Source organism: Caretta caretta, chromosome 11, assembly GCF_965140235.1.
Source record: "Caretta caretta isolate rCarCar2 chromosome 11, rCarCar1.hap1, whole genome shotgun sequence".
Classification (NCBI taxonomy): domain Eukaryota; kingdom Metazoa; phylum Chordata; order Testudines; family Cheloniidae; genus Caretta; species Caretta caretta.
Window position 1 is genome coordinate 41,520,242 of NC_134216.1, and position 23,078 is coordinate 41,543,319.

Here is a 23,078-nt window from a genome sequence, read left to right on the forward strand (position 1 = left end):
GACAGACACACAGACCCTTTGTTTCTCTCCCTCCTCCCAGCTTTTGAAAGTATCTTGTCTCCTCATTGGTCATTTTGGTCAGGTGCCAGCGAGGTTACCTTTAGCTTCTTAATCCTTTACAGGTGAGAGGAGCTTTCCCCTGGCCAGGAAGAATTTCAAAGGGGTTTACCCTTCCCTTTATATTTATGACAGGGTACCACTGAGCTCTCTGACTCCCCAGCCTGGACTCCCTCTCACACTGATGCTGTGACAATCTACAATCCTCTCCAGGACTTGCAGTCACACACACACTGACACAGACAAGGATTCACCCACCTGTAGTTATGTGAGTGCTTCTCCTCAGCCTCTCATGAACTAACAATAGAGAGGCTACAGCCAGCACTGCCCCTCCTGCCCCAGCTCCACAGCCTAGGACCCCAGAGCTGCACTGTCTTACCCTGGTCAAAAGCCTGACCAGTAAAGAAGATTACGCAGTCCGCCCCTCCCTGGATGTGGAGAGGACAATGGACCAGCCCCCATTCCTGCGCAGATTTCCCTTTACAATTCAAACAACACATTGTTTTAGGTAAAAAATATAAAACAAATTCATTAACTACAGAAAGATAGATTTTAAGTGTTTATAAGTAATAGCATGCAGATTACCAAGGAAATAAACAAAAATTCAGTCTAAATTCTCTAAACTGGATAGGATTTGAATCAAGCCGTGTCTCATCCTGTTAGATAGTACAAACAGTCCACCAAACTTTCATATACAGGCAGGTTTCCTTTTTTCCCACCTGGGACCCCATCTTGCTCAGTTCAGTCTTTATTCCTAAGGTGTTTCCAGAGTTTGTGTTGTAGGGAGTGAGGCCCAGTGGTGATGTCACTTCCCCCTCTTATAGTTTTTTCCATATGGAGGGAACTTCTTTGTTTCAAGCCAAGCCCCCAACATAGTTTGTGGAAAACTAGAGGCGCTAAAATGGAATTCAGTATCACCTGATCTAGTCACATGCTCTTGCATGCTTCAGTAAGTCATGGCAGCTATTATCCATATGCTGACTGAAGCGTCCACAGGTGAGGATAAGCTTTTTCCAGGTCCCATTGTTTTCATTGATGGCCCATTACCTTGGATATTCCCTTCACAATGTGCTGGCTAGACTGGATGTAAACTGACCTATGGGAGTTAGCCAGGAGCAAACACATTTGAAATACAGATGCATAGTCAATATTCATAACTCCAGATACAAAAATGATACATGCATACAAATAGGATAATCATATTCAGCAAACCATAACTTTTCCATTGAAACCTCACATGACATATTTTGTACAAGATGCATCATAATTATATTCGCAAAAAGAAAAGGAGTACTTGTGGCACCTTAGAGACTAACAAATTTATTTGAGCATAAGCTTTCATGAGCTACAGCTCACTTCATTGGATGCATTCACGAAAGCTTATGCTAAAATAAATTTGTTAGTCTCTAAGGTGCCACAAGTACTCCTTTTCTTTTTGCGAATACAGACTAACACGGCTGCTACTCTGAAACCTGTCATAATTATATTATAACCATATAATCATATCATTATAGTGAATATGGGGCGCATAGTGTCACAGTACATATTCATACTATGGTGAAATAAAGAGCCTGAAAACTCTGTCTTTCCTGCTAGAGATTTCCTATCCTGCAGGCTGAATTCCACTGAGAGACATTAGGTGCCTATAAGTTAAAACAATCCCTTTGGCATGATAGCTGAACTCTTAAGGCACCTGGAGTAGATGAAAGTCAGTGGTTGCTTCAGCCAGCAGTTCCTTTTTTGTGCAAAATGAAAGCAGAATAATTAAAACATCAGAACAAAAGTATCCCTAGAGTAGGTGAGTGGTCGCCGTTAAAATTGTCAGCATTGTCCATGTTACCACACAGTGGTATCTGTAATGCCAGTTTTCTCCATACGTGGAATAGGAAATAGCTGTGGTTGTATGTTAACTGTAGACAAATGTTGATTGTTTTAATGGCAATCACTTTGTTATAATTATTTTATTCTGAGAATATTAATTACAGGTAGCAGAGGGTTTATCTGACTGTATTTTCAGAAGGTTTCAGAGTAACAGCCGTGTTAGTCTGTATTCGCAAAAAGAAAAGGAGTACTTGTGGCACCTTAGAGACTAACCAATTTATTTGAGCATAAGCTTTCGTGAGCTACAGCTCACTTCATCGGATGCATACTGTGATGAAGTGAGCTGTAGCTCACAAAAGCTTATGCTCAGATAAATTGGTTAGTCTCTAAGGTGCCACAAGTACTCCTTTTCTATTTTCAGAAGGTGACTGAAGTTCTTGCCAGAACATTGCTTTTTCAGTTAAATTTAATGATGCTAAACAATGAAGCCAGGAAGGGCAGAAACACATTTCATGAGTGTTTGTACTCTGTATTTCCTCTGTGACAAGTGTGGACATTTCTCATGTAATTCTGGTCATCAGTTTTAATCACTTTACTTTACTTTTCAAATGACTCAGTTACAGTAACAATTCAGATAACGACAGCATGTGGGGACAAATGGGGTAGTTTAGATTCAAGTTGGTTGCTGCCACTCTTTCATTGGTTCTGTGCCTTGGCGGTTGGCTTATGTGACAGTTCCAGCTCCTGAATACGCAGTCTGTTTAATGAATAAGCAACATTTCTTTAATTGCCTTTGTTTTTCTTGTGGCAGGAAAGATCCAGATAACTTTTACATTTAGTTTTAACTCTTTCTTTTAACTTATAACATTTTATGAGTTTATTAAAACTTTTATTAGAGTTTGACAGGAAATGAGATTCTGTTTTCCAAAAGTCCAAACACTCCTGTTCTTTATATAAGAGCTTTCAGTTCTCAAAATAATCTTTCAAAATTAAATAACTCTTGGAAAGTCATTACCCGAAGTTGCTGACTCCACATGGCAATTTTTGGAATGATAATTTTCTTGTCTTCCTGCATTGAGTGAGGGTTTGATAGTGTACTGCCAGTAATTCATTAATTATTTCCCCATTAATGTAAATATTCTATGGTTAAATGGCTTCTTACATTAGTAATTAGTCTGGCATCAAATGACCTTCCTATATTAGTAGATGAAACATCTTACTAGTCATATAACAATGATATCAGGCAATTATTATGATATCAGGCAGTTATTGCATTTAGATACAAAATATTTGCAAATATACATATTAAAAGAAGCTTATGCAACCTTAAGTATTTGAGAAACAACAAAGGTTTTCACCTTTAAGTGGAAACTTCAGTTTGAAGTAACCAGTTTCTTCTGTAAAACATTTCACACCATTTAAGAATGAATGAAGACTCTAATGTGTTTACAAAAGAAATCATTTTCAATTGGGATATTTCTAGAATTCTTTGTGTGGGTTAAAACTCAGATTTTTCTTTGAAAATTGGGGATTCGGGGTTGTTATAGGCTCACTTTACCTGTAGATTTATTGCTTGCTTTGGTAACACAATCCTGCATTCCTTTCACAATCAAGTTTCTTCCTAAAAGAATTGACATGGTTTGTCTGCTTGATGTTTGCTTGTCCTTGGGAGCTAGAAGCAGAAATCTTTTGGAATTTCTTTGATTATCTTTTAACATTTTGTCACATAATTAGCTAAGCCAGGCATCTTGGTTATGACATTCTTATTGCTGTATCTTAATATTCATTACAGATGCAAACAAGTTTGTCATGACTTAAAATAAAATTAGTACACTAATTTTATTGCTGTACATTTTGCATCAATATTGAGGTCTCCCCCCACAATGTGAACTTTCTCCTTGCAGATATTGCTCTCAGCAACACCGGTATTATTAGTACACGGAGAAAATGAAGTTCACCATCCCTGAACCCACTAATTGAGAATTAACCAAAAATCTGCATTATTATACATAATTGTGACCGATCGTCTTACTACACCGGTGGATATTGCTCACCATCACTCCATTAACCCACTTGTTGCATCTTCTCTAACTCAGATTGTTATAGCTCTTTGGGGCAGGGGACTCTCTTTTACTATATGTCTATAGAGTGCCTAACAGAATAGAGCTTCCGCTCTGATTGAATCATCTAGCCACCATAATATAAACAATAATAATAATCTACAGCAAATTTTAATAAGCAGTGTGAGGAATTCTAAATTGTATCTGAATAAACAAAAAGGAAACTAAAACTTGCATTGTACAGCATTAAGCTGGAACAAATTACCATATTATCAATATCATGCACCTAAGAAAAAATGAAACAAACATTGATCAATATCTCATACCTCATTCAGTTCTGAAGGAGTTTGAGATAATGAAGGATTCACACTTTATCCAAAGACTTTAATCTGTGGAAAACAAGTCAACTGACTGGGAATGTAACAGGTGACTGGTTCTCTAAGGAGAGGCGGGACAGCTCCATCCATGACACACTTAGGTTGCCTCCCCAGGTGGAAAAAATTAGCAAAGTCATGTGACAGGCAGATCATGTGGCTAAATAGGGTCCTTGGGGATGCCAATAAAACTTCTGGAAATCCAGAAGACTCAAAGTGTGAATCCCTGAGAATTGCCACTCAGTAAAAGCAGGGAGGCCTACAGGTTGTGACTGTGCAGAACCCAGGAAGGGCTGACAGTTGAGCCTACCTTCCCAGCCAGAAAACAGCAGCTTCCCAAACAGTAACCAATAACACTAGTCCGTTTCTCTTTCGCATCCGCGCGTGTGTGTGTGTTTGTACATGGGTACCAAAATATATGTATATTAATACACACACACAAGTAAACAAACGTTATATATGTAGGAAATGGGCTCAAGCCACAAACATTAAGGTCCAGGTATCCCAAAGTCAGGATTTGTTCATAATTGCAGTTTGGTTTGGACCATTTTTAATATGAATTGAATACAAAATCTTCAGGAAAACACACAGCTTTTAGAAGTTCTATGTTGGGGCCAGTCATGTTTGTTTCTCTCTCTTCATTTCTCAACTCTCTCTTCTCAAAAACTCTCACAAAATCTTCCATCCAGAATGTGATCATGATGTAGGGATCTTGTTTCGAATATTACACCAGTGTCAACAGCTTCACTGACTTCCGCGCCTGAAGCACTTTACCGGCTTTACCAACAACTTAGTGACTTAGTTTTCAGCAGATTGTTTAGAGTTTGCTCTTCACTGCACAGATAAATTGTTGTGAACTCACGAGCCTGGAGGGTGGTGTTTTTGATTTCACCTGATTCTGAGCCTCCAATGAAAAGTGTAAAGTAGCTGTAATCATCCAATCAAAACTGTGTCTCATGTAAACACAACAACAGTTTAGCCATTAGACCCTTATACTTACATTGGGCAGCTACAGAAAATACATTGTATGTTTTGTTAACTTTATTTACCATCAGATCAACAAGAATTTACACTCCATCACAGTGATGCACATTGGCTTTACACAATTATTAGTTATTAGTGTAGTTAAATTTTGATTGTATAGATGGAAGAACAGACTCAAAACTTGCTACTGCTTCCTAGCAACGATATCTTTTGTCAACATAACTGAGATCTAAGTACAGAGCTTTAACCATGTTGGTGTTAATTCATGTTTCACAATTAACTACATATCTGACACTTACTTACTGCGAAAATAGATAATATTGTGTTTCTGACTGCAAACTGTAATGCATCTACAACATGTAGAATTAGGAGGTTTTCACTAACTTGCACCATGATAACATTAATAAAGGAGCCATTGTGAGCCAAATTAAAAATAAGCAAATGAGCAGTAAAAATTATTGTTGCCTGTGGTGAGTCAGTTAATAAGTAGGTAAAAATATATGAAATAATAAGTGTTTGAAAGGTAGAAACAGCATGAGGAAAATGACTCAGTGGAATGTTAAATTTGCTGCCTGAAACATTAGACTGCATAGCCTGCAATATATTATTTACTTCCTGTGATCCTCGGACTTAGCACTCGCATAAATAGGTTGACATGTTGTTTCCCTAGTCATGTTAAATCCATTCTAAACTAAATTAGAATGCAGATCTCTGTTCATACTCAAAAGCTTAGCAGTCATATAACTGTCCGAATAATCCTAGTGAAATGTCTAATCTCTATGGGTATTTTTGGTCAGAGGGATATTAGAAAATTCCATGTTCATAAGCCCGTCTTTTTTCCAATTAATGCTTTATTTATATAATGCTTTATTGTGAAAAAAAACCAAGAGCCCTTGGTGTCATTTTCAAATGAAAAGATTGAAATATAGACCTTTTGATTTCTAATGAAGAGTTTGAAGTCTCCTGGGTGAACTCTTGAAACAGTGTCCTGAATGAACCCCAGTCTTTGGTTTGGCTGAAACAATGGAAATAAATGAATTCTTAAAGTTCACTATGTCCAGATTCATATCAAAGCTATCATATGTGGGGGAGGCCATGGCCAAAAATTCTTCCAAGGAAGGCAACTCCAAGTTACCACCACAATCATTCTCTCCCTAATTCACACACAAACATCCGTTTATTGGGAGCAATTTTTCCTCCCACAATTTATACTATTAACCTAAAATCAACGAGAGGCAAGGCAAATTGCATGAAGGGTCTGATCCTGCTCCCACTGAAGACAATGATGAAATTCCTATTCAGTTCAACAGGAGCAGGATCTAGGAGGGCCAGGGGTCCAGTTGAAAAGGAACCTGACTGTCCAGTCAGATATACTGAGCAGACTCCCAAAGTCCGGTTACTGCGGGAGAGGGAAGCGGGGAGGCGCCAAGTCATCATCATGGCATTGCAGGCCCCCACTTAGCCAGGGCCACCTCCTACCTGCATTAGGTGGCTGCAGCTCCTAGCCCCGGTTCTGCAGGCAAGTCTCTCCTGACCCATGCAGGGAGGGGGGAAGAAGGGAAAAGCAGTGAGCGATGGAGGGAGAGGGAAAGAGAAACAAACAGGGACAGGGCCTCAGGAGGAAGGGGCAGGACAGGAGTGGGGCCTCTGGGCATGGGTGAGTCCTAGGAGGAAGGAGTGGGGCAGGGGCAGGTCCTTGGGAGGAAGGGAAGGTTCTGGAACTTGCTGGAGTGTCCAGTTTTTAAATATTACGAAGTTGGCAACCTTAGCAGGATCAGACCTGAATTAATGTCAGCAGAAGGATTATAATGGGGTGTACAGGCAATTTAAGATTTATGAGACCAGTACTACCCCATGCCAGGTTTTCAACAAAGGACGGTTGGGACAAGAAATGAGGTCACTGACGGAGAGGAAGAAGTCTTGGGAAAGCCATGTGGGCTGATGATGCTTTTGGTTTTAGTGCCCAGATTTGTATAATCAGAGGTGGGCTGGAACTTCCCTCTCCCTTCAGTGGTGAGAGACCAAGTTGGTTCTTGGTGGGTCCTGCCTGTGTATCTGTCAGAACCAGGAGAGCACCACAGGCTTGGAAATGTAATCCTTAGGGCAGGATAGTAGTGCGAGCATGAGGGAAGGCCTGCTGGGATATAAGGAGACTGTATAAATCCTGCCTTTCCTAGAGGTAATAAACCAGGAGGCAAGCAAGCTGTCCTGTTGGTCTCTCCCATAAGGTATGGAAAAGTAGACCTCTCTGTATTTATTATATGTGAAATTTGTTTTGCTTTGTAGTGATTCTGAGACAGACTCTTCTAATAAGATTCTGTGAGACCATGTAGATAGCTTCACTGCCTCCTCCTCCCCCCTTTTTTTTCCCTTCTGGAAATTGAAATAAAGCTTCCCTGGCCCCAAACTTCCAACCTGAAAAGGGAGCTTTTTCTGTTTACAAATTCCATGGACGTGCTTTCTATTTATTTATTTATTTATGTATAAGGCCCCTTATGTGGCTAAGCAGCCTGAGATTAAGGTCAAGCTGAATGAAACCTTTAAATAACATTCAGGCCAATTGAATTTACAGCGTACACAAATTATATACCATTACATATTGCACTTTACATTTGCCGTTATTTGATCTAATCCTGCATGATATGACTCAATACAATATTTAAAAAAAATGTTTTCCTATACCTAGTCTGAGTGGGCCCAATTCTCCCCATTGGACATCTGCTCATTACCGTGGAGGTACACCAGAGGTGCATTGGCTTAATGTTACTAAAATAAAATCGTGATTCAGTAAATCTCTTGAACCTTCCTCCCTCTGGTTGGGGAGAGGGTCCACAGGCCAACCCATGCTCTCTAGTCTGCTCCCCATAGATTTGTAGAGGCATCAGTGCAGTCTTTTAAACAAGCCCAGCGTTCTTTATATTACAGTTGTAGGTACAGGAGTGAGCACTTCAGAGGTTTGCTGTCCTCTGTGATACTTACAAGACATGTGCACACAGGAACTGTGCTTTGGTGCAGTTTGTTTATCTTTATCTTTTTCTACATTTTTTTCCTTTCCAAAAAAAGTTTTTGTATCTAATTTCCATGTTTTTGCAATTAAAAATTTAAAAAAGTAAAGCCACCCTTTGTTAAATATGTAGCTTTATATTTTATTGTTTATGGTGTTAAGTGCATGTCACAATGTGCTGTGCACAGGATATGATACGCAGCTAAGTTATGTGGCAGAGTCGAGACTTCCTGAATAACTGTAGCCAAATCAGTTAATTCCTCTATGCCTCAGTTCCTCATCTATAAAATGGGCATTTTTCCTTTCTTCTACCCTTTGTCTGGGGTTTTGATCGTAAACTCTTCAGAGAAAGGACTATCTTTCAACAGATGTCTGTATAGCATCTAGCACAAGGGGCTCCAACTCAGCTGGGACTCCTGCGAATACTGTAATAAAATTAGAAATAAGAGTAATAATACCAAAGATTTACTGCATGTAAACAGGTGGTAAAATCTCTTGCAAATAGAAGCTGAAATAATTTGTAACCAAAAAGGGGGGGGGAAGTTTTTATTCTTTTATTTCCATGATTCCTTCTTATTCTACCAAAAGAACAGGACTGAATGTTCTCTTTAGATGAAATGATTCACCATCTTTTCCCTGGCTCTTAAGTGTCATCTCTCTTGCTCCATTATAAAGCTGTGACAAGCAGTCTGATTGTGATTCTTGATACATTCCTTAGAAAATGCCCTCTGTTGTTTCATGAACAGTGCTACTGAGAGGCTTCATTATACCTTTACAATATGGTAAGAAACAAAAACGGTCTGTAAATCTGACCCTCCAACCTCACTGATCATGAAATTCCTGCTGGAAAGCCCCTGAAAATAATAGTTTCCTCAGTTCTTACTGTATTGGATATTTTAACTAGTAAATATTTTCCTTGACACCTTGGCACTTACCATGCCCAGCCTTCCCAAGGTTCAGAGCAGGAGAAAATGGATTATGCACTTACTAATAAAAGGCGAGTCCTCCGACTGGTTCTACAGTGGGCTGCTTCGTATGGAGATCTGCTGCAAGAGGATGAAGCAGCAGTAGCCTTTCTGGAGGTACAGTGGGATTGCTATTGTATCATTATACTGAAGAGCAGCTACCGAAGAGGGTTTGCATCAGTCCACAACCTTTAGAATTCTGTTGACAAGTATGTAGATGCCATAGATCATTTTAAAGTGCAAAGCTCTCTTTGTATTTTCTTTCTCAGTTTTGGCTGCAGAGTTCACACGTGATTGGTTTTTATTTTAATGCACAACACTTACAGAGCCAGCAGGTACAAATCCTTGCCATGGGGGTATTTGTAAGATGCTCTGTCGCGCAGTGAAGAGGGCTCTGACAACAGCGGAACCATTGTAGTTCTGCTGTGCAGTGGTGAGAGGCAGGATTTTGCCAAGGGAGAATAGACCCTCTGCATGCCACAAAGGTCTTCCTAAACCCTGTCATGTAGATGGTTTGTTTGAATCTTGTTGGGTTGTGCCAGGGAGGGGCTAGAGGATCTGTCACGATGTGACGCCAAAGACCACTCTGTCCCCAACTGAGGCTGCCCTGCAGCCACACTGGCTGCTGTAGACTGGAGTCCTTGCCTCCAAGGTCCCTGCCTATCTCCCATACACACGGCCCAGCTACAGCATTTGACCCATAACAGTGTCAATTGTTATGAAGATTGTAAACTCTTTGGGGGCAGGTACCATGCCTTTGTTTTTGCTCTGCAGTGCACAGTACATTTGGAGTGTCATATAAGGAATAACAACAACAACAACAAAAGTGAGATTGCTCCTTTAAAACAAAATGACCTAACTGTAACAGTGTTCCATTGCATTATGTATAAAATTACCTATGTTACCACATTATTTGTGAAAAAATAATGAATTCCATAATCTTTCTCTGTGATCTTCTAAAAATGTGGAGTATGGGCTTTGGCAGTGCAGTGCTTAACGAGAAAAAGCACTTCCACATCTGTCTCACATTTTTACCATTATGCTTCCTTCCTGTTTGTGCAGTTTTAATTTAAATCAGCTGGAGTTACACAAATAGAAGGGATACAGGAATAAGCCAGAATTTGAGTGTTGTGGGGCATCTTATTGTTCCCTTATTCACTAAACTGGGTCTTACTCTTAGTAATCAGTAAACTAGCATATGTAAGCTCACTAATCCTTTATCCTTTTAGGTACAACTCGTCTATTGTTTCATTGTTCAAAGACTGTTCTGTATCATTTACAGGAATTTTATGTATCTGTATCAGATGATGCAAGAATTATTACAGCACTGAAAGAGCAACTCTCAGAGCTAGAGAAGACTGTAAAACAAATGTAAGGTCTTTCCTTTTTTGGTTCATTTTACAACTAAATACCCAGTGAAAAATGTCTATCTTAGAGCTGGCTGGAAAATGTTCCCCAAGTCCATGGGAAGCTTTCAAGATGGCTGCTATAAAAGAAAAATGCTTCCATGCATGCATGTTCAGACAAGCATATGTGACACTTTTTCTCTCTATGAACATTCTTGTGAATACCAAATTCACTCACAAACGTTCACAGAAAGAATATGAAAGGAATTGTAAATTCCACTGAAGCAAAGAGATCAGCCTAGATGATCTAATTGTTCCATCTGGCCTTAAATTCTATGAAGCTATGAACAAAATTGCAAATTAATATTTGTGTACAATTTTTGCAATATTTGCCCAATCCTAGTTTAGACTATGATAATCTTTCTTTATTTTCTTAGTATAAAACATATATGAATACCTAAATACAATAGTTTGGAGAGTGGTCAATGTCTAAACTGATATATTGTAGGGAATATTGTCCAAAATATATTTAATGACACAGTGTGCTTTTTCTGCTTTCTATAGTTCGGAAGAAACTAAGGCACCACAAAAGAAGGTAAATGGACTTTATTTGGCAATCTTCTAAAACAAAGGCTTCGCTTTAAGACTTACATTCTTTCCTCTTCAGTAGCATACAATTTATTAGAACAACACATATTGAAATATTTTCAAGAATTAAACTGCAAGTTTCTTTGTGTTACTTTCTCACCTGGATCTTTGATACAGTATGTCTAATTAGATCTACTCCATGTTTCTTCTTGCATTTATGATTATGGGGTTTTTTGATTGTTTGTTTCTGGCAGCACAAAATACTTTTGCAGCAGTTTAACACAACTGATGACAGAGCACAAAAACGCCAGCCGATCAGGGGGAGTGACGAAAGTAAGTATAAGCATACAGGGGTTTGCGGCACTCTGTTTTCTGATGTTTGTAATAAATTTATCACTCCTGAGGCAGAGATCAAAATAAACATAAGTATCCACAATTGACAAATCTGGGGCAAAAACATGTTTGCATTTCTTCGCCTAACGTGGTGCTTAGTCACTGATTTTAATAGAACTTCCTCAGACCCAAAAATACACTCTTTTAAAATAATTAATAAACAAAGTAGTTTAAAAAACAGCACTAGTAATATGTAGGTGTGTAGTACATGTGCAATGAGTGATCTGTAACACACATGACATTGGGGGCTTTATTCCCCACTAGTTACACACGGGTGTAACTCTGTAGATTTCATTGGAGTTACATTGTCATAAAATGTGTGTAAATAGAATGGAGAGGCAGGCTTTGGATCTCTGGCCTATAACAGGAAGGCCTATTAAATAGAAGCTTTAGTTTGCTCGCATGAACCATTTTGTCTTTAGTTTGACTCCCATGCAGCGTTGAAGATAAAATTTACATCAGTGCCTCAGCTCTACTCACTCTACTCACTTCTTTTTACCTTGGGCTGGAGATGCTCCTCTGTGTGGAGGCATATTGGAGACCTGGCTCTGTGGTTTATCCATTGTAACCAAAGATATTTTAAAAATCCCATAAATCCTGTCCCAGCTGTTAGTCAACATTTCAAATGGGTGTTAAAATTTATCTTCACAATAAAAGCTGCCCCAGCTTCGAACCCAGCATTGTTCTGTCAGTCAAGGGACACTTTGGATTACTGTATGAACAATAATAGTAAAAATACAGCCACATGCAAGTTTGTACATCTAGGATCAAAAAATTGATTTATAGAATGGGAGACTGTACCTTGGAATGCAGTGATCTGAAAAGGATGTCGTTGTTGGTAAGCAAGTGAATGTGAGGTCCCAGTGTGAAGCTACAGCAAAAAAGGGGTGCCACAATCCTTAGCTGTATAAGGTGAAGAATATTAAGGAGGTGGCACTAGATCTGTATGTGACATTAGTGAGACTACTGCTGAAACATTGTACCCAGTTCTGGTATCCAAACTTTAGAATGGATGCCGAAAAGTTGAAGAGGGCTCAGAGAAGACCTACAAGAGTAACTCATGGTCTGGAAACCATGCCTTGCAGTGAGAAACTTAGAGTTCAATCTATTTAGTTTATGGAAGAGAAGTTTGAGGTGACTTGATGATGGTCTATTAGTACCTACACAAGGAGCAGTTATCTGATATTAGAGGACTATTTAATCTATCAGACAAAAACACAGCAAGATCCAATGGCTGGAATTTGAAGTCAGCAATATTCAGACTGGAAATGAGATACAAGTTTTTAGCTGTGTGGATAGTTACCTATTGACACAGGTTACTAAAGGATATGGTCAATTCTCCATCACTTGGAGCCTTTAAATCAAGACTGGATAAAAAATGTGTTCTAGCCCATCAATTGACTGGATTTGCTGCAGGAATTACCAGGAGAAATTATGTAGCTTGTTTCATACAGGAGGTCAAGTTATATAATCATAAATGGTCCCTTCTGGCCTTAAAATCCATTTATGAGTAATGACATTTATAATTATGAATGCTAAGGTTAGAGTAATCAATTCTCATGGCTGAAGGTATTTGCTGATTGCCACAGAGAACACTAAGGAATTCCCCCCTGCCCATGTCCAGCACTGCCAGTTGGCTAGGTGCATTATTGATAAAAGGGAGTTGCCTTCCTGTGAAGTAGGAATGGGCACTGCAGGAGCCAGGATCACATACTTAATGGATCAACAACTTGATCTCATTTGTCTGTGTTGCCTCCTTACTGAAGTCAATAGAGCTACCCCAATTTACCCCAGCTGAGGATATGACCCTTCATATTTTTCCTATGGCTCCTCTGCTATATATGCTCAGTCTGAAGTAGTTTGCATTCTCTGTGGTGTTATATTCAACTCTGCCCAGGACTCTCATTTGGATAATGGGCAAAGGAATTCCATAAGAAATTTCAAAATACAAAAATTACTTTTTCAAAATTAAAAATGGAATAAAACGGTTGCCAGGTAAGGTTGTAGTTCAGTTTTGTTTCATATTCCATGAATGGTGTGAGTGAGACAGAGACTGATGTGTGGACAGTTATAATAGCTGCACAGCGGCAAGAATGACTGTGCAGAGTGAAAAGTGGGGCTCCTCAATGATGGAGCCATGCATCTTGCACTGCCAGCAGAAGTGGTCTACTTACATAGGCTAAAGCACCCCAGGAACAGCACTAACTGGCACCTTTGGCATGAACCTACACCGCAGCTGAGGCACACTTAGCACTGCTCAGGAAGAATGGGTGTAAAGGTGTCCTTAAATCACCTTGCATCCCCCCAGTCCTCGGATGTATCTGCACCAATCCAGCCCCTGGGTGCAACTCAGAAGAATTTACAGCCTGAACTAAGTTGCACCAGCTGCTTATGACCCTAAGTGCCATTATGGCAGCTAAGGATCAGAAGAGCTTAGAGACATCTTGGCCATGCCGCCTTTCCTCAGCCATGCTTCAGGCACTGGTCTCCTGATTGTATGCATAGGAGCCCACAGGGCAGTGCTGTGCCAGCTGAAGGCCCCTGTCCTCTGGAAGCTGGTTAAGCTGGCTTTAGGGCACTTTGCCCTGGGACAGGGGGCCATGGCTGCCGTATTACAGTCTAGCTCTGGGTTTTGGCTTTTTCACTTCTAAAACTATATTAACATGGTCTCCCTCTTCTTTTGCCCTCCTTTAGATCTGCACGTCCTTGACCAAATATCAGCCGCCTCTCCCTTTCCAGCATGGAAAATCACAATAAGGAGATACTAGGCTCCTCAAATTTTGGTGGGATCGGGTTCCCCCCCCCAAAAATTGAAAAGCAGGGACCCCATTCTGTCTTTCCCCCAGCTAACTGCACACCTCACTCTTCCCCCGCATTAGCCTTCTTCACAGCATTGCAAGGTAGTTACATGCCAGATATGCTAAACATTTGTATGCCCCTTTATGCTTCGGCCACCATTCCAGAGGACAAGCTTCCGTGCTGATGATGCTTGTTAAAAAAATTATGCATTAATTAAAATTGTGACGGAACTCCTTGGGGGAGAATCGTATGTCTCCTGCTCTGTTTTACATGCATTCTGCCATATATTTCATGTTATAGCAGCGTCTGATGATGACCCAGCACATGTTCGTTTTAAGAACACCTTCACCGAAGATTTGACAAAGGTGCCAATGTGACATTTCTAAAGATAACTACAGCACTCAACCGAATGTTTAAGAATCTGAAGTGCCTTCCAAAATCTGAGAGGGACAAGGTGTGGAGCATGCTTTCAGAAGTCTTAAAAAAGCAACACTCTGATGTGGAAACTACAGAACCCGAACCACCAAAAATGAAAATCAACCATCTGCGGGTGGCATCTGACTCAGATGATGAAAATGAACATGTGTTGGTCCACAATTGGATTATTATCAAGCAAAACCCATCACCAGCATGAACACATGTCTTCTGGAATGGTGATTGAATCATGAAGGGTAATATGAATCTTTAGCACATCTGGCACGTAAATATCTTGCGATGCCGGCTACAACAGTGCCACACAAATGCCTGTTCTCACTTTCAGGTGACATTATAAACAAGAAACTGGCAGCATTATCTCCTACAAATGTAAACAAACTTGTTTGTCTGAGCGATTGGCTGAACAAGAAGTAGAATTGAGTGGACTCATAGGCGCTAAAGTTTTCCATTGTTTTATTTTTGAATTAAGTTATTTTTTGTACATAATTCTAAGTTCATATACATCATTGTTCTAAGTTCTGTACTTCAGTTGTAAATTCAACTTCCATGATAAAGAGATTGCACTACAGTACTTGTATTAGGTGAATTGAAAAATATTATTTCTTTTTTTTTTTACAATGGAAATATTGTAATAAAAAATAAATATAAAGTGAGAACTGTACACTTTGTATTCTGTGTTGTAACTGAAATCAGTATATTTGAAAACGTCCAAAAATATTTAAATAAATGCTATTCTATTATTGTTTAACAGCACAATTAATCATGATTAATTTTTTTAATTGCTTGACAGCCCTAATTTTTTACAATTGTATATTTGTTGTGAGGGCATTTCCCTTCATTTTCTGAAACATTCTTGATTTTTCAATAACACATTTAAATATTAAAAAAAGGGGACTAGAACAAATGCAATGCAGCTTAAATTAAGCCTTGATTTTGATTATGAATCTCTTATCAAATCTGGTTTTGTAAATACAGTATGTAAACTCTTTATATTGTATATAGAGCATTCATAGCCAATTTTTCTTAACTTCTTACAAAATAAAAATCACTTATTGAATATTTGACTATCCAGTGGCTTGAAAGATAAGGAAACGCCAAGTGATACTGCCTTTTATGAATAATATGGTAACATTGGAATTTCTGATATCATATAATTTGCTAGAAGTTCCTGCAAATCAGTCATTGCAATTAGTCAAACTTTAGAACAATTAGCAATCTTGGAGCTGCAGTACCAAATAAAGTTGTTGCGATCTGCTAGTGTTTGTTATATCTGTGAGCAATGCGTTATTGAAGTATAGCAAGTAATTTGCACTGTAAACTGCATTCGCTTATGTACGGCAGTCACAATGCACTCTTTTGTCTTTAGTTCTGTTTAAGGTATACTGTATCGACCACACCTACACTACTATCCGCGTGCCAGTGATGGCCTCTGTTAAGGAAGTGATCAGTGCGGTAGCAGATAAACTGGGTTCTGGAGAAGGCTTGATCATAGTAAAGATGAGTTCAGGCGGAGGTATGATTTTTGCATGATCTTTAATGCTTCTCATTTAAAACAAAGCACAAAACCAATACTAGTTTGGTAAAGGCTATTCCAATAAATTTTAATACATGTTCAACTAGTATGAAAGTTCTTTCTTAGGCGCAAATCCTGTTCCACTTTTTTGCAGTTGCAGCATTTTTTGTTTCAGAAGTGGGTGGCAGGCAGCCTTCTTAGCATACACTGGGAGAGTGACTCATAAATCAGCTGATCAGCTCTTCTTTACCTGTGATCTGCACCCCAATTTTTAGGACTGCCACAATGAGGGCTGAGTACAATTGCCCGAGGGCCTGGTGGAATGCACTTACTTACTGACTTTCCAGTCCGTTTTGGAATAAGAACAGCTATTTAATCTCTCTCTGCCCAGAGAATGGTGATCTGTGCCCTTAATTATTGTTGGGTTTTGGTGCTGTGGTAGATTCTCAAGGTTGCTCTTGTGCATGATCCCTGACTCTTGTTTTCAGTCTGTGGGGTTAGGATTCCATGTCCCAGATCGATGGGAGTTTCATTTGAGCTTTGCGCTTTTATATATTGATGTCACTTTTCTTCAGTCAGTGGGTTCTTACAGTCATCTACCTTGTATCTAAGGCATTCGCTACACTCATTCAAGTAATGCACATATCTTACTAATTTTTTGTTGTTGTTAGGTCGCTGCTGTTAATTCCACATGCATTTAATAGGCAATCATATGCTTTCATTTTTATAGAAAAGGTGGTGCTCAAACCTAATGATGGTTCAGCATTTACAACTCTCAGTGTTAATGGACGTCTGTTCGCTTGCCCACGAGACCAGTTTGATTCCCTGGTATGTATGTATACTGTTCTCAGCATTACAAATCAGAGAGTTTCTTTCAAACTTAACTTTCCAGATACAGTAAAAGCTTTGTTATCTTGCATGTTGAGGAATGGGGGGTGCAAGTTACTCAAAAATTCCGGCTAACTAAGAGTTATACTTACCAATGGAATACCAATTTTCAAAGAATTAGAATAAAATAAAAACGAATAAAGTATAAAATAGTATACAGGAAATTACCAATCCAGTAGAAGTACTGCACTGCAGAGTGCTTGGTTTCTTGAAGCGCTTAGGTGTATACTGGTAAAGTTTTCTATACAGTAGGTTATCTTATAACATTACATATCACTAGGTGCAGTGCATGGCGTACAGCTAGATCACTAAAAATACACAACACTAAAACTGTAGTGAACATAATTTAATCTTTCTTTGATGATTCAGAAGGCATTTCAGGATCTTGCCATGCCTCAGGGTCATCATTATCAATAGCAATTATCATTGTAGATGTAGAAGGTGTAGGAGAGTGGGCTGAATCAGTAATGACCCTATGACACATCTTGGAAACTGCTTTTTTGAATAAATCCCTGATATCAGCTTGCTTACTTGTCTTCTGCCTTTTTTGCATAAAAATAGAGTGCAGAATGTTCAATTGCATAACTTCCTGGGCAGTATACTAGTTCCGGTTACTAGACTGAAGATTTGTATTGGGAGATATCAGAAATGCAGGTTAATAGAGCTTTCTGTTCGATCAAGTGCCGGATAACACAGCTTTTACTGTGTTATTTTGAACACAAGCTCAAAAGTTTCTTGCCCCATTCTGTCTTTTGAATGTTTTAGCTCATCTGAGAGATTCAAAGCTAAAATTTTGTCACAGTGCTGTGGGAAGAGCGCCCTTATCAAAAACCAGGGTAATAGTATCACGTCTTAAACTAGGGCAAAAATTGTTCTCTTATTCACACAGCAGATCTGGACTCCAATATTCTAAATGGAAGTAAGCATGTAGGCTTACTACATATTATAACCCAGATCTGATTATAGAATTCTCTTCTCCCCACCCCGCATTCCTGTATATATAAAAGTTAGATGTTATCAATTAAAATATTATACAGACTTGATTCATGCAGTAAGTGCTTTAAACCCATCTCTGCCTGACCCCCCAAATACTGTGTCAAAATCACAGATGATTCTAACTTGAATCACAGAAAATATTCTAAGTAGAAAGTCTGGTTTTCCTTAAGTAAAATTATTCATAAGTGCTTACTTGTTCATACAGTAACTTTAACAATGTCCATGGGGCCTGCTTTTATGGAGTTTGATTTTGACTGTACTTTTTTTTCCTTTTACTTCATTAAAAACAACTGTCATTGCCAAGCCATGTCAGCATAAACTCTATTACTCCAGACCTCCTGTATGCTTTTAACAAGTTACTTAGTATGTATGTCTTTTTTCGTTTCTAGATATTGCAAAATCTGAGTTTGCTTCCGCTTTAGATTTAGAAACGAAGTTGTAAATTTTCAGTCCTTGGCTGCCTTTTCTATCTTTGCTATCTCCACTAGGATGGACTGAATATGTCAAATACACTTTATTGTACCATTCAAATGTGACAAGGTCCCAATCCTGTGATGTGCTGACTGTCCTCAGCTCCTGTTGGCTTCAGGAGGAATAGAGGACATTACACATCTTATAGTTGCTTCTCAGCTCTCCATAAAAGAAGTCTACATATTGACCATTCCTGCAGTATTCTGAAGAATGGTGTTAACAACTAGCAGAATCCCACAAAATGAAACACCTTTTACTGTTTAAGAATGCACTTTCTAATTTGTGAATTTGTTGATGTTTTGCCTGGCAAGCCCCTTGTGAAAATAAGGGGGTTATTCTGGAATGGATGAATTTACAGATATCTTGTGTGTCTAAGTCTAAATGTTTCTTCTCCAGCCTTGGAAAATGTATTTAGGGCCAGCTGCTTGTAATGGTAACACAGTAATGTGTTGTGATAATCTCTGGGTATGTCTACACTACGGAATAAGGTCGAATTTATAGAAGTCGGTTTTTTAGAAATCGGTTTTATATATTCGAGTGTGTGTGTCCCCACAGAAAATGCTCTAAGTGCATTAAGTGCATTAACTCGGCGGAGTGCTTCCACTGTACCGAGGCTAGAGTCGACTTCCGGAGCGTTGCACTGTGGATAGCTATCCCACAGTTCCCGCAGTCTCCGCCGCCCATTGGAATTCTGGGTTGAGATCCCAATGCCTGATGGGGCTAAAACATTGTCGTGGGTGGTTCTGGGTACATATCGTCAGGCCCCCCTTCCCTCCCTCCCTCCGTGAAAGCAAGGGCAGACAATTGTTTCACGCCTTTTTTCCTGAGTTACCTGTGCAGACGCCATACAGGTAGCCCGCTCAGGTAACCGTCACCGTATGTCTCCTGGGTGCTGGCAGACGTGGTATGGCATTGCTACACAGCAGCAGCAACCCCATTGCCTTGTGGCAGCAGACGGTGCAATACGACTGGTAGCCGTCCTCGTCGTGTCCGAGGTGCTCCTGGCCACGTTGGCTGGGAGCGCCTGGGCAGACATGGGCATAGGGACTAAATTTGGAGTGACTTGACCAGGTCATTCTCTTTAGTCCTGCAGTCAGTCCTATTGAACTATCTTATGGTGAGCAGGCAGGCGATACGGATTGCTAGCAGTCCTATTGCATTATCTTCTGCCGGGCAGGCAAGAGATGAGGATGGCTAGCAGTCCTACTGCACCATCTTCTGCTGAGCAGCCATGAGATGTGGATGGCATGCAGTCCTTCTGCACCGTCTGCTGCCAGCCAAAGATGTAAAAGATAGATGGAGTGGATCAAAACAAGAAATAGACCAGATTTGTTTGGTACTCATTTGCCTCCTCCCCTGTCTTGGGGACTCATTCCTCTAGGTCACACTGCAGTCACTCACAGAGAAGGTGCAGCGAGGTAAATCTAGCCATGTATCAATCAGAGGCCAGGCTAACCTCCTTGTTCCAATAAGAACAATAACTTAGGTGCACCATTTCTTATTGGAACCCTCCGTGAAGTCCTGCCTGAAATACTCCTTGATGTAAAGCCACCCCCTTTGTTGATTTTAGCTCCCTGAAGCCAACCCTGTAAGCCGTGTCCTCAGTCGCCCCTCCCTGCGTCAGAGCAATGGCAAACAATCGTGCATCTGAGTTGAGAGTGCTGTCCAGAGCAGTCACAATGGAGCACTCTGATGGGGCTAAAACATTGTCGCGGGTGGTTCTGGGTGCATATTGTCAGGCCCCCGTTCCCTCCCTCTCTGCGTGAAAGCAAAGGCAGACAATCGTTTCGCGCCTTTTTTCCTGAGTTACCTGTGCCCGACGCCATACCACGGCAAGCATGGAGCCCGCTCAGGTAACTGTCACCGTATGTCTCCTGGGTGCTGGCAGACGCGGTACGACATTGCTACACAGTAGCAGCAATCCATTGCCTTCTGGCAGCAGACGGTACAGTACGACTGGTAGCCGTCCTCGTCATGTCCGAGGTGCTCCTGGCCACGTTGGCTGGGAGCGCCTGGGCAGACATGGGCGCAGGGACTAAATTTGGAGTGACTTGACCAGGTCATTCTCTTTAGTCCTGCAGTCAGTCCTATTGAACTGTCTTATGGTGAGCAGGCAGGCGATATGGATTGCTAGCAGTCCTATTGCATTATCTTCTGCCGGGCAGGCAAGAGATGAGGATGGCTAGCAGTCGTACTGTACCATCTTCTGCTGAGCAGCCATGAGATGTGGATGGCATGCAGTCCTTCTGCACCGTCTGCTGCCAGCCAAAGATGTAAAAGATAGATGGAGTGGATCAAAACAAGAAATAGACCAGATTTGTTTGGTACTCATTTGCCTCCTCCCCTGTCTAGGGGACTCATTCCTCTAGGTCACACTGCAGTCACTCACAGAGAAGGTGCAGCGAGGTAAATCTAGCCATGTATCAATCAGAGGCCAGGCTAACCTCCTTGTTCCAATAAGAACAATAACTTAGGTGCACCATTTCTTATTGGAACCCTCCGTGAAGCCCTGCCTGAAATACTCCTTGATGTAAAGCCACCCCCTTTGTTGATTTTAGCTCCCTGAAGCCAACCCTGTAAGCCGTGTCGTCAGTCGCCCCTCCCTCCGTCAGAGCAACGGCAGACAATCGTTCTGTGCCTTTTTTCTGTGTGGACGCCATACCAAGGCAAGCATGGAGGCCGCTCAGCTCACTTTGGCAATCAGGAACACATTAAACACCACACGCATTATCCAGCAATATATGCAGCACCAGAACCTGGCAAAGCGATACCGGGCGAGGAAGCGACGTCAGCGCGGTCACGTGAGTGATCAGGACATGGACATGATTTCTCTGAAAGCATGGGCCCTGCCAATGCATGCATCATGGTGCTAATGGGGCAGGTTCATGCTGTGGAATGCCGATTCTGGGCTCGGGAAACAAGCACAGATTGGTGGGACCGCATAGTGTTGCAGGTCTGGGACGATTCCCAGTGGCTGCGAAACTTTCGCATGCGTAAGGGCACTTTGATGGAACTTTGTGACTTGCTTTCCCCTGCCCTGAGGCGCATGAATACCAAGATGAGAGCAGCCCTCACAGTTGAGAAGCGAGTGGCGATAGCCCTGTGGAAGCTTGCAAGGCCAGACAGCTACCGGTCAGTTGGGAATCAATTTGGAGTGGGCAAATCTACTGTGGGGGCTGCTGTGATGCAAGTAGCCCACGCAATCAAAGATCTGCTGATATCAAGGGTAGTGACCCCGGGAAATGTGCAGGTCATAGTGGATGACTTTGCTGCAATGGGATTCCCTAACTGTGGTGGGGCTATAGACGGAACCCATATCCCTATCTTGGCACTGGAGCACCAAGCCGCCGAGTACATAAACCGCCGAGTACATAAACTTTTCAATAGTGCTGCAAACTCTGGTGGATCACAAGGGACGTTTCACCAACATCAATGTGGGATGGCCGGTAAAGGTACATGACGCTCGCATCTTCAGGAACTCTGGTCTGTTTCAAAAGCTGCAGGAAGGGACTTTATTCCCAGACCAGAAAATAACTGTTGGGGATGTTGAAATGCCTATATGTATCTTTGGGGACCCAGCCTACCCCTTAATGCCATGGCTCATGAAGCCGTACACAGGCAGCCTGGACAGTAGTTCAACTACAGGCTGAGCAAGTGCAGAATGGTAGTAGAATGTGCATTTGGACGTTTAAAGGCGCGCTGGCGCAGTTTACTGACTCGCTTAGACCTCAGCAAAACCAATATTCCCACTGTTATTACTGCTTGCTGTGTGCTCCACAATATCTGTGAGAGTAAGGGGGAGACGTTTATGGCGGGGTGGGAGGTTGAGGCAAATCGCCTGGCTGCTGGTTACGCGCAGCCAGACACCAGGGCGGTTAGAAGAGCACAGGAGGGCGCGGTGCGCATCAGAGAAGCTTTGAAAACCAGTTTCATGACTGGCCAGGCTACGGTGTCAAAGTTCTGTTTGTTTCTCCTTGATGAAACCCCCCGCCCCTTGGTTCACTCTACTTCCCTGTAAGCTAACCACCCTCCTCTCCTCCCTTCGATCACCGCTTGCAGAGGCAATAAAGTCATTGTTGCTTCACATTCATGCATTCTTTATTCATTCATCACACAAATAGGGGGATGACTACCAAGGTAGCCCAGGAGGGGTGGTAGAGGAGGGAAGGACAAGGCCACACAGCACTTTAAAAGTTTACAACTTTAAAATTTGTTGAATGCCAGCCTTCTTTTTTTTGGGCAATCCTCTGTGGTGGAGTGGCTGGTTGGCCGGTGGCCCCCCCACCGCATTCTTGGGCATCTGGGTGTGAAGGCTATGGAACTTGGGGAGGAGGGTGGTTGGTTACACAGGGGCTGTAGTGGCAGTCTGTGCTCCAGCTGCCTT

At 41.2% G+C, this 23,078-nt stretch overlaps 1 protein-coding gene across 9 annotated transcripts in view; it reads left to right on the top strand.

Moving 5' to 3' along the window:
- The window catches only part of RAPGEF4 (Rap guanine nucleotide exchange factor 4), a 226,435-nt gene that overhangs the window by 178,224 nt on the left and 25,133 nt on the right, over nucleotides 1-23,078 (top strand). For 7 of the 9 annotated variants that reach the window (XM_048869498.2, XM_048869500.2, XM_048869499.2 and 4 more), the window contains 6 exons: nucleotides 9,232-9,382; nucleotides 10,548-10,636; nucleotides 11,176-11,206; nucleotides 11,454-11,532; nucleotides 16,193-16,339; nucleotides 17,070-17,167. In XM_048869498.2, the coding sequence (XP_048725455.1) occupies nucleotides 9,232-9,382; nucleotides 10,548-10,636; nucleotides 11,176-11,206; nucleotides 11,454-11,532; nucleotides 16,193-16,339; nucleotides 17,070-17,167 (595 nt within the window). Of the gene's footprint in view, nucleotides 1-9,231; nucleotides 9,383-10,547; nucleotides 10,637-11,175; nucleotides 11,207-11,453; nucleotides 11,533-16,192; nucleotides 16,340-17,069; nucleotides 17,168-20,264; nucleotides 20,374-21,252; nucleotides 22,781-23,078 lie in introns of those variants that run through there. The other 2 variants (XM_048869504.2, XM_075117965.1) reach the window with 2 other exon arrangements.